Raw genomic sequence first — 12,987 nt, 5'->3', positions numbered from 1 at the left:
GCCTTACCCACCTGCCTTGCCCAAGGTGCAGTTCCTGCCTACCGTCAACATTGTCAACATATTTCAGGTAACCTCCAAACTTCAAATTTTCTAACCAAGAATTCAGAAGACCCCAAGTAAAAGAAAAAGCACCGAATTACCATCTCGGAAACAACAATCAATCAATCATATCAGATAACGTTAGATACCTGTTAATACCTTCTAGTTCTATCACTAGGGGGTTGGGAAAAGTAGGCGTTACCTCTTCTCCTACTTTATTCTCATATCCATCATCATTTCCACTACCGACGACAACATCATCATCCTTTCTCAACGGATACTGAACAAAATCGTAGACGACAGCCAAGGTATTACTGTCTTATCAGCCAGTCACCATGGAGACGCACTTGTCTCAGCAGCCAGATCAGTCGAGCTCATCGCAGCGACAATACACAACTGTTGGCTCGGTCTGGCACCCTCAGTCGATGCCGATGCAGCCTCCGGCACGTCGTGGTCGAGCTCTTCGGTCTGCTATGCCTATGCCTATGTCCGCACTCGAACCTTACTCGGATGACTCTTTCAATGCTTTCGGCACTGCACATCCGTATTCTCAACCCCACCATTATTCGCCTTTGCAGCAGAATTTTGATCGTGCCGTCAGTCCCGTCGAGGTTACTCGTCTTCTACCCCCGGATCCTAGTTTGCATCTTGATCATCCCCGCCATCTCGACAACCTTGGCCCTCCAGGTAGCCCTGTTCCTAAGCGAGTCACAGAGTTCACGAAACAATATTCTTCCACTCCCTCTGTCGATATGTCTCAGCAGGTTACTTTAGGTATTTCGCAACTATCCCTCAACACTGTTGCGAGCCTCCATAAAGATAATGAAGTAAACAACCACCATGGTAGAGACAGTAATACTCACGAGAATGGTGGAGAGGAAGGAGAGGATTGCAACATAAGCTTCAACAACATGTCAACTAAGACGCTTACAAACTTGGCGTCATACTCTAACCCTATGCAGAAAGCTGCACAGAAGATCCTCACCAGAGCTAGGCAGGCTCCTTCGATGCCTCACCATCAAATCTCTGATTCCATCTCGCAGAACGCCGGTGACTTGAATGTCCCTTTCGGCCTTGGCTCTAGAAATATTCGATCAGAACAAATCGGCGGCGAGAGTTTGCTTCATTCCGATAGACTCGACGGGCGTAGCACCATACAGCATCTCGGTCCTCCTCATGTGAGCGTTGCGACAACTACTACTCGAGAGCGCGGCTCCTACCCAGCGGTTTTATCGAAGGGTCCAGGAGCTCCACAGCCCCTAACTGCGGGCCCCCCTGGACAGCGTAACTTCCAGCCCTCGAACTTCAACGGAGCCCCAAATTCGCTACAGAAAAGCTTTGATAAGTCTTGCGAGTATGATACCTTTTATGACGGCGCCCCTCGTCATCACCCTTTACCACCCTTCCAATCCCAGCAGCCTACGCAACCTACACCTCAACAACCCAACCCTTCGTATAAGAGTGTAGTCTTCCCATCTTCTCAGCCCCGTGCCTCGCTTATTGGCAAATGTGGCGGTAACAGCACTAAGATGATCGACACGCTCACTCACGAAGAAGCCAGAAGATTCTTTCCGAAGGGCCTCCCCACCGACTTCAATTTTGATACACAGCAGGTGGGCGATGATTGGGCGGCGATGCACTTGAAAGAAGAAGAAGAGAAGGAGAATAGTGAGAAGTATAAGCTATTATGGCAGCAACCCCCCGAGTTTCAAATTGCCTATAAGGCTAAGCTTGATCGAGATTTCTACAACGGAAACTACATGATTAACAAGAACCTGAGGGCAGCGATCCATGAAAAGAACACCCGCGATATAACTCGCTCCCTTGGCTCCAAGTACCAAGAACCCTGGGATAATCTGAGGCCCAAGCCTGAGGGTAAGATTGACGGTCGTTACATCTCGGTTGAGGATGCCAATGCGATCCCCACGCGTGAGCATGCTGAGTCGCTCCTAAGCGTGTTATATCAGTCTTTAGACAGAAGCCAGGGATTCTCCTCGCAACAAAAACCGCCCACGGGTGGCGGGTTACGCTAAATTCCCCCCAGTGCGTATTCTTAATTGCAAGAGTTGGCTAAGGCCTCGAAATACTTCCAAGTTGAAGACTTGGTCTATACGCGGCAAAAGAGATGCAAGTAGGATTGTTATTACAAGGAGTGGACATATGACTTAGGCAGTTGAAAGGCTACTTGCACGACAAGGTCTGGAAAAAAAAGGAATCATGAAAGGGGTTGATGATGCCAGTCCGTTAGGGAATTTTCGAGGATAATCGACAGTTTGCCTGCATTCTTCTGAAAGGATCTCGAAGGCATAGGATTACCGCAGTGCGGCGGTAGTTTTGGATTAGAACATGGCGCTCAAGCGTGCGTGTGCATCACGTCTACAGGACAATAATGGGCGTTGGCCGGTTGTATCAGGATGGAATCTTCTTCTCTAATGGAATGACGACTCTGAGCTTTGTATGTAAGCAGCTGCTTTGGCACTCAATGATTTCATGTCCTTGCAGTTTTTTTTGTTACTTTTTCTTTTTCTTCTTCTCTTCGTCTCCTAATATTTGGCCAGGTATAGCCTCCTAATCTTCTCGACCTCTCTAATTTAAACCAACCCCATGGAGATTGTGCATATTACTTAGGGAGGGATGCGTGTCTTTGACATGACCTCACGGAGGTGTATGGACTTCTGGGTATCGTGTTGTATGTGTGTGTTTGCATGTGTTTTGTCCAATGCGTTTGTTGCGCAAGGCTCGTCAGAGTGAATCCCACTTCTTCGTCTACTACACCGTGGTAGGTACTACGGATGACATGTGTTTTAATAGGGAAGTTTTTGTTTTGATTAGAAGTCAGTTAATTCATACGTTAATGCACATATAAACACGCGTACGTCCACCCATCCACTCAGCATAAGGTATCACATACTAGGCACCTTGGGTACTGTTTCCCCTTTCCTCATCATAATATGCCGCTTTGCTGGCTTAAGCTACATTGTATATTGCAAGCTCTGTGCTCCCTGCCTAACCTAACAGTAGGTACCTGTCAGTCAAGTCTTTCTTATGAGTCGACAGGAGAAAAAAGACAAAAAACAAAAAGCAGCATAACTAAGCAAGAACGTGAAAATAGATATGTCTCTCCTCTTATTCTTCTCCTGCTCTCCTTTTCCCTTCTGCTACACGGTTCTTGATGAAGAATATAAACATTTTAAGCGCCTGCTTGCTTGCTTTCTTGTTTACCTACCTCTTTGCTGGTCCAGCCTCATTACTACCTTATCACGCACGCCCTTAGAGGCTACTCCTTGATCATACATTAGGTTAGGTACCTACATAACCTGATAGAGCATTCTTTTCAACGGCAAAAATTCAAAGATGCTAAAAGCACCTCGAGTTAGGTTAGGTGCCTAAGGCAACCGAATTAAAGGGTAACAAACACACATGCGGCCTCCTGCATCCAGTATCCCGCCTGTTCCTTTTCTTTTCTTTGCATTGCTCGAATACCTAGGGGAACTTCCACTTGCGCGTGGGATGCCCGAAAAGCAATTCCGTCAATCAAGAAAAAAAGAATCAAGAGAAGAATTTCCTAACATTTGAATACCCATATAGAGGTACCTAGGTAGGTATTAAACAACACTGGTCAAGAAATAGGTGATATCTGAGCTCCAAGAAAAAAACAAAACGGCGAGACGTGATAACATAAAGTCTGTTCTTCTCCATTGCGTGCCAGCAACCGCCTGATAAGAGTAGTAGCAGTAGTAGTAGCTGAGCCTAGTAGAATACCTAGCTGCCTGAAGAAACATTCGTACAAAGGAATTGAAATCGGTGGACGTGGCACCGTGATGTGATGAAAATGTAGCTGCGCGGAGCCGAGGCTCCTTCAGCTGTCGAATCGAGCCTGAAGGGAAAAAAAAGTTTTCTAGTAGCCCGAGCCCAGAATCAACGCCCGCGGAGCCCTTTTCCTGCGTCGCTCCAGCTGGCCGGAGAATACAACATCGTGTGGTATATGAAAAACAAGAAAGAAAATATCTGAAAAAGGGGGTATGCTATGACGACACCAAGACATAAAAGGTCAAAGACCTGCTACCATGTAGAAAAACGTCTCATCCACTAGAAATATCCACTATTCCTTCTCATCGACGTCGGCTCGAAGGTTGCCTCTGCTTGAGACGGTTCGTTCTCCATCCCTCATACCATTGCTCTCTGCTCACTTCCCGCAGCTCGCCGCGCCACTCACTGAACACGGCCTCCTTCAGTTTAATAAAGTCACAGTGCTCCTCGTTGTAGGGGTCTGCGAAACCCCAAGGAAATTTGCGGCCGATAACATCAGGCTCGTAGACATCAGGGCTGATTATGGACATTGGTAAGAATGGAACTTCGTCAGCTCCCTCTCCCTCAGATGACTTAGGTCGGCGAATAGAGGTGTTCGAGCGGCGTTTCGAAGCTGGCGAGGCTCTACCTTGGACAGAGGGCTCTTCATCCTCTGCTTCAGCGCTATCGTCCTCTACGACTGCAGATTCATCCTCGTTTTGCTTGTCTTCTCCAGAATCTGCTGGTCCCCCAACTGCCGCTTCATCTCCCTCATCCTCCTCTTCGGCCTCGTCGATTCTGCTAGAATCTGGCGTCGTATCGTCTTCATCATCAAGACCTAATGCTTCGAGGGGATCGAATTTTGCCTTCTTAAGGCTATCCCAGACGGTCTTCTTGAGGACAGCCATATGAGCGGTGGTTATCGTGTCAGCTTTCGATATGACTGGTATCACTGTGGTCTTCCCCTGGAGTGTTCGCATAACCTGTAGGTCGAGATCTTCGTCTAGGCCACCCACCACGCGGCCGATTTCTCGTTCGTACTTTCCGCCGTGGCCATTGGCCGAGGCAGCTTCCGCGGCAGCTATATTCCGGTCCAGACGAGCAGGATCTAGAACGAGGAAAACTGCGTGGATGTGCGTATCCTGAACGCCAGGTGATCGAATCACTTTCATCTCTTCAGCAAAAGTCTCCTCAAATTTGCTCTCCAAAAAAGTTGACATTTCTCTCAATTGCAAGTCGACCACATTTTTCTCGAGACCCTCCGAATCCCATAGGGTCAACCCAATACGCTCGCCGTCGATTTCGCTCTCGACGTAGTGTGGAATGAAGTTACCCGAGGGAGTTGCATGGGTAGTAACCTCTTGTTCAATCTCGGTCGAGCGTTGAGACCGCTTCTTCTCTGGCAGGGCCAGGGAAGTCTTTAGGAATTCAAGAAATGAGGTCTTTCCGGAGCCACGGGTGCCCATGATTAGAATGCTGCGAGTTCGTCGTAAGCTTCAATACGGAGGAAACACATGAAGGGGAAAACATACTTAAAGGGAGTAGGGTCCTTCCTCCTCCGAACCCTTCTGGGACTATTAATAGTGCTAACGGCACTACTAGCATAGCTATATCGGCCACGATGCGTCATACTTTCAGCACGAGCGTAGGGGTCAACGTAGTATCCTGAGGGGACGGGAGGTATAGGAGGACTAGCAACAGAAGACATCGAAGGACGGCCGGGATCGATAGATGGCCTAGGTGGGAAGTGGTGAAATGAATGGTCGACTTTTCCTGAAACGATCGCGATAGAGTCTGGGCGGGTATCACCTCCAAAGCTCTCAAGTGGTTCAGGAGGTTGAGCACCATTGTAGAGATCGGGCAGACGAGGGGGGGATTTAGGAACGCTTTCCCGTTGCGGTACCTCCTTATGGTGCTTCCTACCCCCCTTACCTAACTCACCCGATTTACTGCGTCGAAGCAACATCCCGAAGCTAGATCGACGAGGCGGTTCGCTCATAGTTTTTTACCCTTGCTAGCACCAACTCAAGGCTATTCGCGCTTAAACTGCAAGGGCGATCTAAGATTCGAATAACGATGAAACCACAACTGTGACTTGGAAACGTCTACCTGTGATAGGTACCTTCGCAATAAGAGGCGCGAGAGCTTGTACTTTGCTGGGCAATTTACAGTTCAAGAGTAGGTTTTGACTTCAAGCTCAAGATATCCTTCTTTCTTAGTTTCAAGCGATCGGGTCTTTTTTTGGTGACGGGTTCGCGCAAAGGTGTACTCGTAATTATGCTCAGGTGCTGGACCACTGAAGAGACGGTTGCGATTTTAGGAAAGGGTATCCCTTCTAACTCGTATTGGATCTTACTGCTGTTAGAGAGATCTTGTTTTGTACTAAAATGGTAGGTGAATTGGAGGTGAATGAAAGTGTAAGAATGTGCGCGCCTAAATTTCGCGTTTTATCTTGTCCCTTGTTTCCAAATATGACTTTGGAATACTGCAAGAAGTGTATTTAAAAAGAGTTGATTCGGAGGTATTTCAACTTGAACGACTTATACTGCCGGGTATAGTCGTAAATGTAAATTGGGGGAGAAACCAAGAGGCGAACGCTGAACGCAGAGTAATAAATCGAAAAGACCTAGAAAAGTGAATATCAAGGGGTTAGCTAGCTGTTGTTGAAGTCGTCTCGCAGAGAAATTAATTCAATCCAGGTCCTTGTAAATGTAAACAAGTGGGTCGCAATTCAATGGCACCGAACTGATCGTAGTAATAATAATAACAATTTGTCGGATATGCTGCTCATATTATTCACAGAAAGCCCGGCGCAATAAGGAGATGGAACACCTTCAGGGTGAATATGCTTTGGGGGTTTTCAGAAAGGGAACCCTAAAGGGAGCTACAATATAATATCGACCAACGAGCTTCAAGCTCTCCACCTCGGTTTCAACTTGATCTCGAGGGGCGCGACAGCGGAGGCGGGCATAGACCAGATGGTGCTGGTGTTGGTGTTTCAATTGGTACCTTCTCTAAAGGTACTACGTATAAAAAGTAGAGTAGGTAGGTGAGGTGGGAATGAACCAATCGAAAGTTGTCGCTCTTGGTGATTTACCGACCTGCGGGAGGAGGGCACAATAGGTTTGTGTGTAATGTAATGTCATGTAAATGCACGGTTTAAAGCTTATGCGAACCATCTATGATAGCTCATAAATAAATAAATAAAAGTCGAATCGAAACACCATGAAATAAACGAAGCGCGACAACGGCGATAACAAGTCACCAAACGAAAAAAGAAAATTCAAAGGGAATTTCACCAACCTGAACGAATGTAAACGAGCGTCGAATCGCACGATGTGGTCAGTTCGCGATGGCGCGCTGGAACAAGATCTTGGGTGGAAAATGGGGGAGGGCGTGTGTTAACGTCTGCAAAATTGGGGCTTTTTTGGGTCGATGCAGATTAGAACGAGAAAAAAAAAAAAAAGAAGGGTCTGGTTTTCTTGCGTCTGGACTGTGCGGTGGTCTGTGTACAATAACACAATTTAATTGGAGATGCTGTTGAAGATCAACCGAGCTCAGGATTCCTGGGGAATATTGGACATGTAAAAAGCGTTAATGCATAAAAACAATGCTCAAATACCTATTCCATATTTTTTAAAAAAGGAATGGAAAGTAAGAGTTAGGTTTTCATGCGTATTCCGCATACATCGTCAGAACCAAATGATTAAAAAAAAAAGGAATGACGCGGGAAAGGAGAAGAGAAAAAAAAATTCCTTGGAAGACGACGTTGTCAAGCATCAAGCATCACCAAAGCAAGATGAGATGAGCTGCTAACTCCAAATTTGTTTCTAATGCCAATCTGGGATGAAAAGGGGAAGTGCCCCATAAAGCAACCCATCAGCATTATCCACGCTACTAGGTACCAAGCTAGGCTGGCAGACTGGACGGGGTTTGAGTTTCAAGTCAAAAGTTTATTTGTAATTGGTCCAATCGGCGCGACCAACCAGGGTTAGTAATGGTTGGTCGTCGCTACCAAAGGTGACACAGGCAAATATCCCGATTGCGCCAGGCGGGTCATTGGGGGTACCTACCTACATTAGTTGGATATCCACGTATTAGATAACACGTATGCGCAGTGCATAAGGTACCCAACCAATCGTTGCTTTCCCTACGACTTCAACAAGCATGAAGCCTGGTTGTGCTGGAGGCTACCTATACAATCTTTGCCTATAACCTACCTACGTAGGTACCTAGGTACTTAACACATAGCAATAGGACGGCAAACAACCATACTCAAACAACCCCGCCGGCGGTTACCTACCTGAACTGACCTGAGCAACTAAAACATGACTAACAGCGTTCGCGTGGCATCAAGTGGGCTTCTCCACGTGCACGTTCGACCACTATAGTTACCTAAGGGGCAGCTAACCTTACCTAAGGACCTACCTAAGGTACACTAGCTAATGCCCTGCAGCAAATTCGTGCACAGTAACCACCGCGTCTCGGCTGGCTGCATCCAGTTTAATATAATCTCCTCGCCACAGTCGTGGACTTTACATGCTAAATGCAAGCACATGCTGCGTCCCGTTCAGGATATCAATACTTGGGCAAATCAAGGTAAGCTAGTAACCGCCTTAACTAACACCTGATCCAACATACCTAAGGTACACAATATAATAGTCACGTATAGGGGTAGTATGTATGTTAGGTATCTGATATAGGTAGATACGGTCCCCTTCAACCAGTAGACCTCGACATAATTCAGACGTACATATCCAATATCATCTCGTCAATATCTGGCCCCCTTTATGCCACCCGGGTAGGCAGCATCAGGTATATCAACTGCCCACCTATTTATCTTACACAACGTCTGCAAATCGCTCCGAAAAGTAAGTTGAGAGGTGTAAGTGGGTAGTCTTTTTAAAGAAAGGGGGGTTCCAGCTCTCCTATAATCTCCTCCTATAATACAAGTCGGCCTGATACTCTATATGAGGTATGTATATGCCAGCCATCTAACCCCCATCTATGTTTTTACCTCTTATTCTACAGAGTCTTTTTTGTTCTTTTTTTTTTGTTCCGAGGCGTGCCTCATCTGTAGATCTACATCTAGACCTCAACCCTCAAAGACCTCACTAATCGGTTAAAAAAAACATGTTACGTTAGCTTCCAAACCTTGACTCTAAATAGTAGAGAATACGTCTCGGTTCCACGTTGAATGATCGTCGGAAGATATTTCGGAAAGAAAATCCCACTTACTGCTAAGGGGTTAGCAATGGTAAATAGGAATAATTTCAAGATCGCCCAGGAAATAAAGATCAGGGTATCAATGTGGTATCATCGTAGCATCAACGTACCTGCTGCAGCTCAACACCGTAATCTTTGGCCATCTCCCTCATCCTAGCCTCAACTTCATCCTCCATCCCACCTCCCAATCCCAACCATTGCCGGACCTTAAAGGTGTAGAACGCTATATCTGTCATAAACAAGACAGCCTTAAATATTAGATGATTGCCCGCGTTGAACATGCGCTCTCTAAAAGGTAGATTCGGATCTTGGAATAAGCTCCGACTTGCCCAGTTGCCCATTATCTTAACGCGGTTGACGGGAGATCCCATGAATTGGTTATTACCCTAAATAAATGCGTTAGCTGAACTCAATAGGGTCCTTTGCGATTGCTGCTGAGGGAGAGCAATATGAGACGAAAAACTCACCTGCACAATACGCATATTCCGACCGATGAAAACAAGTTCTTTGGGCCACTTCTCTTCATCTGATAATAAATCACGGATTCCTTGTTTCATCATTCGCTGGGCCTCGTAGTGCCGTTCCGATGGCGTCTTCCCCTCGAGTTGCTTCGTAAACTTACTCCTAGTCGTCTGGTCGCCCCCTTCATAAGGGCGTAAAAGCGTGGCACTCGCAAATAGATCGGGTGCCTTAATACCCCACTGCTCTGTGACCTCGGCTATGGTCTTGTTGTCGAAGGTCAAAAGCGATTTCCAGAGTAATGCATATTGGTGCCGGAATTTAGGAGTCATATATACGTAAAGACCATGGTCAATTAGAACCAACTCGGGTTTCCCTGACGGTAACCGCCTTATGAAAATATTACCGGGATGAGGATCGCAGTGTACAACGCCCCATTTAAATATTTCTGGAACATGTTAGTTTCGCATACTATTCCCAAATCATTGCCTACCTATATTAGGTAGGTATCTAGTAATATTCGTATGAATATAATATGGGCATGGCAAAACGAGGTGTTGCTACTCACTACCGACTAGTTAGCATGTACATAAGAATAAGAGATAAAAGGGAGATAAGGACAGAATACAGAGGAACCTGGAACGAGACCTTTTTATACGTACCGAGCCGAGAACAGATCCACCATCGTCTTCATAACGTCCTTGCTTGACAAGCCGAGCCCACCTTTACCGTTTCGTCCTTTCCAGGTCTCTCTATCAGGCTTCAATTTCTCCTTCAGGGGATTTAAGTGCAGCTCTCGCCGGGCAGCAGCCATGTCCGAGGGGCTGAACTGCAACTGAGAGCCTAGGACACCGGGTGATCCGGTACCGTAACCTCCCAACCAGCGGCCACGCGTTGCTTCTTTGTCCCAGAGACGGACGCCTTCGATCCACTCCGTGACCAGGACCCTCCTTGTCGTGAATTCTGAATAGACTTGGGGGATATATACCCTGCCTTTGAGGCTGGGCTCCGAGTTGACAAGGCTTCGCATCGTTTCCGAGTTCTTAGCTTCCTCCCTGAAGTCTGTCTCGAGCATCAGCCGTTCAGTGATAAAGGGTACTAAGCTGTAGAGAGGAAGGTCGAACCACCATGTGTATATCCGCATTACGACCCTGTCGTAGTAGTTAGCCACTTAGAGCGAAATGAAGATGGGTTATCAAACCGGTCGACTTACTTGAAAGCCCATAGATCCCATCCTACTTGCTTGGCGATCTCGGGCTTCTGCAGCTTAATCGCAACCTCCCTCCCGTCCGGAAGCCTGGCCCAATGCACCTGAGCAACGCTCGCGCTGGCTCTCGCCCTCCGCTCCATCAGGCCCTTCCCCTCTTCGCCAGTAAAGCTAACTCCGAAAACCTCTTCCACGCTCTTTCCAAAGTCCTTCCGGATGACCTTCTCGACATCCTTCCACTCGTCCTGCGGGGCGTCGTCGAACATCCTGGAGAACATCTTCTGGAACTCCGGGGGCATGACGGCGCTCTGCATGGCGATGGCCTGGCCGATCTTGAGGTAGAGCCCGCCATTGGCGCGCAGCAGGTTGAACAGCGTCTCGGCGCTGCGCATATGCAGGTCCTCGATGGTGCCGCCGGTGAGCGGCTCGGCGCGGAAGTTGATCTTGTAGTCGAGTGCGACCCAGAGGCCCGTGGCGAAGGTACGCAGGGACCGTCGGATGCCCGCGGCGAAGGCCTGGTTATCGATAACGTATATCGTGCCGGTTATGGCGGAGAAGATGAGCAGTCGCCGGCCCCATTTTCGGGTCCGCTTGAAGTCTCGCGCGGCTTGCGGCTTGCCTAAAGATGAGGGTGAAGGAGGGCGTAGAGGCTCGAAGGAGGCATGCGTTTGTATCGACCGGATGTGGCGTAAGCTTCGCGCATGGCTGGGAAGTTGTCGAGGGGTCAAGAATCGCGTCACATTCGCTACACTATACGCCTCAATCTTCTGTCTTGGGATAGCTTGGCGAGCGCAGAGGTTCGCTATTCCGTTGCGAAACATGTTAGCTACGGCAACGTAGCGAAGTTTAGAGGCGGAAGACAAGCCTCCTACCTCTTATGGTACATGTAGTTGATTTTCGACCTTTTTTATAGTTTGGCTAGTTAGTAGAAGTAAGAACCGAAAAAAAAAAAAAAGTATAGACCGATCCTAGGCTACACTTGATTCCGTAAGCCGAGATCAATGACGAGAGAATACTATGTTATCATTCTTATCTCAAAAATCTTATCTCCGCCGGCACCGAATCGGTCGATACAAGTCCGGTCCCATCGGTGTGGGGCATTATTTTTGGTTAGCCCGAATTCTTAAGCGGAGCTACAAAACTAACGCTTCACAACTTCACAACTTCGGACAAAGAGTCTGGTCGTCTTTAATTTACTATTGTTATCACAGACAATACCCCTTCGTATTTAAAGCATTCGGCGTTCCGTAGTAGAAATCAAGTATCAACGTTTTTCTACTTCAATTTTCTAATTTCGTGATTTGTAAAACTTGTACGCAATGCTAAACTTACGCACGTCATTTCCATTAATAAATAGGCGAGTTCTAGCACGAAGTCATAGGACTAGGAATTCTCTAGGCATATATATACCTATATATATACATATATGCGCACCTTATATACCTTGTAAGAAGTCAGGCACCCAGGATCCACGGAAATCTTTTTCGTGGTGAAAAGATGAGAACTACGTTTCACTTTAACTACCGACCCGCTTGAAGGTTATCCCTGTAATCTGAGGCTCTGCGTCAGAAGCCTACGATATGTGAATGTAGATCATGCGTTCAGTCTAGGATCTGGGGAGTTTGAGAAAGCTGACGCATTATGAAACACATGCTACGTCTTCTAGTTCAAGAGAAAATCGCAATCGATTCTTCAGAAGCCTGAGCTAATGTGCCTCACGATGGTTTTATTAATTGACCGTTGCCCCAGTATATAACCTAAGAATTCCTTCTAGGTAGCAAAATTGTACGTACGTAGGGCTAAAGCTGACTTCATGTTGGCCGGGTTGGTTGGCTGACTTATACGATTTGCTTAAGGTGCTGATGTAACAAATATACCGTATTCTTACAATGTTAGATACCTCCCAAGGTAATCTCACATGTGGCTTGTGGCTTGTGATAGGCAAAGTAATAAACTTCAGATGATTCATGATTCGCAACGAGCAACTGGGCTACTAGGTATGGATGATGAGATGATGCAGATCGTTCTACCTCGCTTCTTAAAAGCGACAAGTCGTATTTCTCACGGTCAACGCTCGTATGTGAAATTGATCGGGATGTTTGCTTTGCTGACACGGGTAGGATAAGGAGGTGATTAAGAGGTAAACATTACGAAATGAGGATTCACCAAAATATTTGTTCGACCCAGATGTTTATCCAAGTTCTACCTATTATTGGCGAACTACATAATCACAAAGCCTGGGAGGAACAGTTAAAACCAAGTATTCT

At 46.9% G+C, this 12,987-nt stretch overlaps 3 protein-coding genes across 3 annotated transcripts; 1 reads left to right on the top strand and 2 right to left on the bottom strand.

Moving 5' to 3' along the window:
- Positions 1 to 236: 236 nt before the first annotated feature.
- F4812DRAFT_464669 (uncharacterized protein) lies at positions 237 to 2,806 on the top strand. The gene has a single exon (XM_047938366.1). It carries the CDS (start codon positions 375 to 377, stop codon positions 2,070 to 2,072), a length of 1,698 nt encoding a protein of 565 aa, XP_047794889.1. The 5' UTR covers positions 237 to 374; the 3' UTR covers positions 2,073 to 2,806.
- A 1,180-nt stretch (positions 2,807 to 3,986) lies between these two features.
- F4812DRAFT_17755 (uncharacterized protein) lies at positions 3,987 to 6,339 on the bottom strand. Its single transcript, XM_047930000.1, has 2 exons — positions 5,361 to 6,339; positions 3,987 to 5,304 (listed from the first exon to the last, which is right to left on the bottom strand). Exons 1-2 carry the CDS (start codon positions 5,825 to 5,827, stop codon positions 4,152 to 4,154), a joined length of 1,620 nt encoding a protein of 539 aa, XP_047794888.1. The 5' UTR covers positions 5,828 to 6,339; the 3' UTR covers positions 3,987 to 4,151.
- A 2,074-nt stretch (positions 6,340 to 8,413) lies between these two features.
- On the bottom strand, positions 8,414 to 11,736 carry F4812DRAFT_409451 (ABC1-domain-containing protein). Its single transcript, XM_047932443.1, has 5 exons — positions 10,727 to 11,736; positions 10,177 to 10,664; positions 9,522 to 9,961; positions 9,166 to 9,440; positions 8,414 to 8,942 (listed from the first exon to the last, which is right to left on the bottom strand). The coding sequence occupies exons 1-5, from the start codon at positions 11,539 to 11,541 to the stop codon at positions 8,924 to 8,926; spliced, it is 2,037 nt and encodes a 678-aa protein (XP_047794887.1). The 5' UTR covers positions 11,542 to 11,736; the 3' UTR covers positions 8,414 to 8,923.
- Positions 11,737 to 12,987: the final 1,251 nt, after the last annotated feature.

Source organism: Daldinia caldariorum (assembly GCF_022478825.1).
Source record: "Daldinia caldariorum strain CBS 122874 unplaced genomic scaffold F4812scaffold_1, whole genome shotgun sequence".
In the NCBI taxonomy this organism is placed as follows: domain Eukaryota; kingdom Fungi; phylum Ascomycota; class Sordariomycetes; order Xylariales; family Hypoxylaceae; genus Daldinia; species Daldinia caldariorum.
Note: the sequence above shows the minus strand (reverse complement) of the source record. Positions and strands in the feature narration are given on the sequence as shown.

Excerpts from the sequence above, each read along its gene's own strand:
- F4812DRAFT_464669 (XM_047938366.1), top strand. The coding sequence starts at position 375 with ATGGAGACGCACTTGTCTCAGCAGCCAGATCAGTCGAGCTCATCGCAG.
- F4812DRAFT_17755 (XM_047930000.1), bottom strand. The coding sequence starts at position 5,827 with ATGAGCGAACCGCCTCGTCGATCTAGCTTCGGGATGTTGCTTCGACGC. Across the intron at positions 5,305-5,360 it reads AAGGACCCTACTCCCTTTAA|CATTCTAATCATGGGCACCC; the intron begins GTATGTTTTCCC and ends ACGAACTCGCAG.
- F4812DRAFT_409451 (XM_047932443.1), bottom strand. The coding sequence starts at position 11,541 with ATGTTTCGCAACGGAATAGCGAACCTCTGCGCTCGCCAAGCTATCCCA. Across the intron at positions 10,665-10,726 it reads TGGGATCTATGGGCTTTCAA|GGTCGTAATGCGGATATACA; the intron begins GTAAGTCGACCG and ends CTACTACGACAG. Across the intron at positions 9,441-9,521 it reads GGAATATGCGTATTGTGCAG|GGTAATAACCAATTCATGGG; the intron begins GTGAGTTTTTCG and ends GCATTTATTTAG.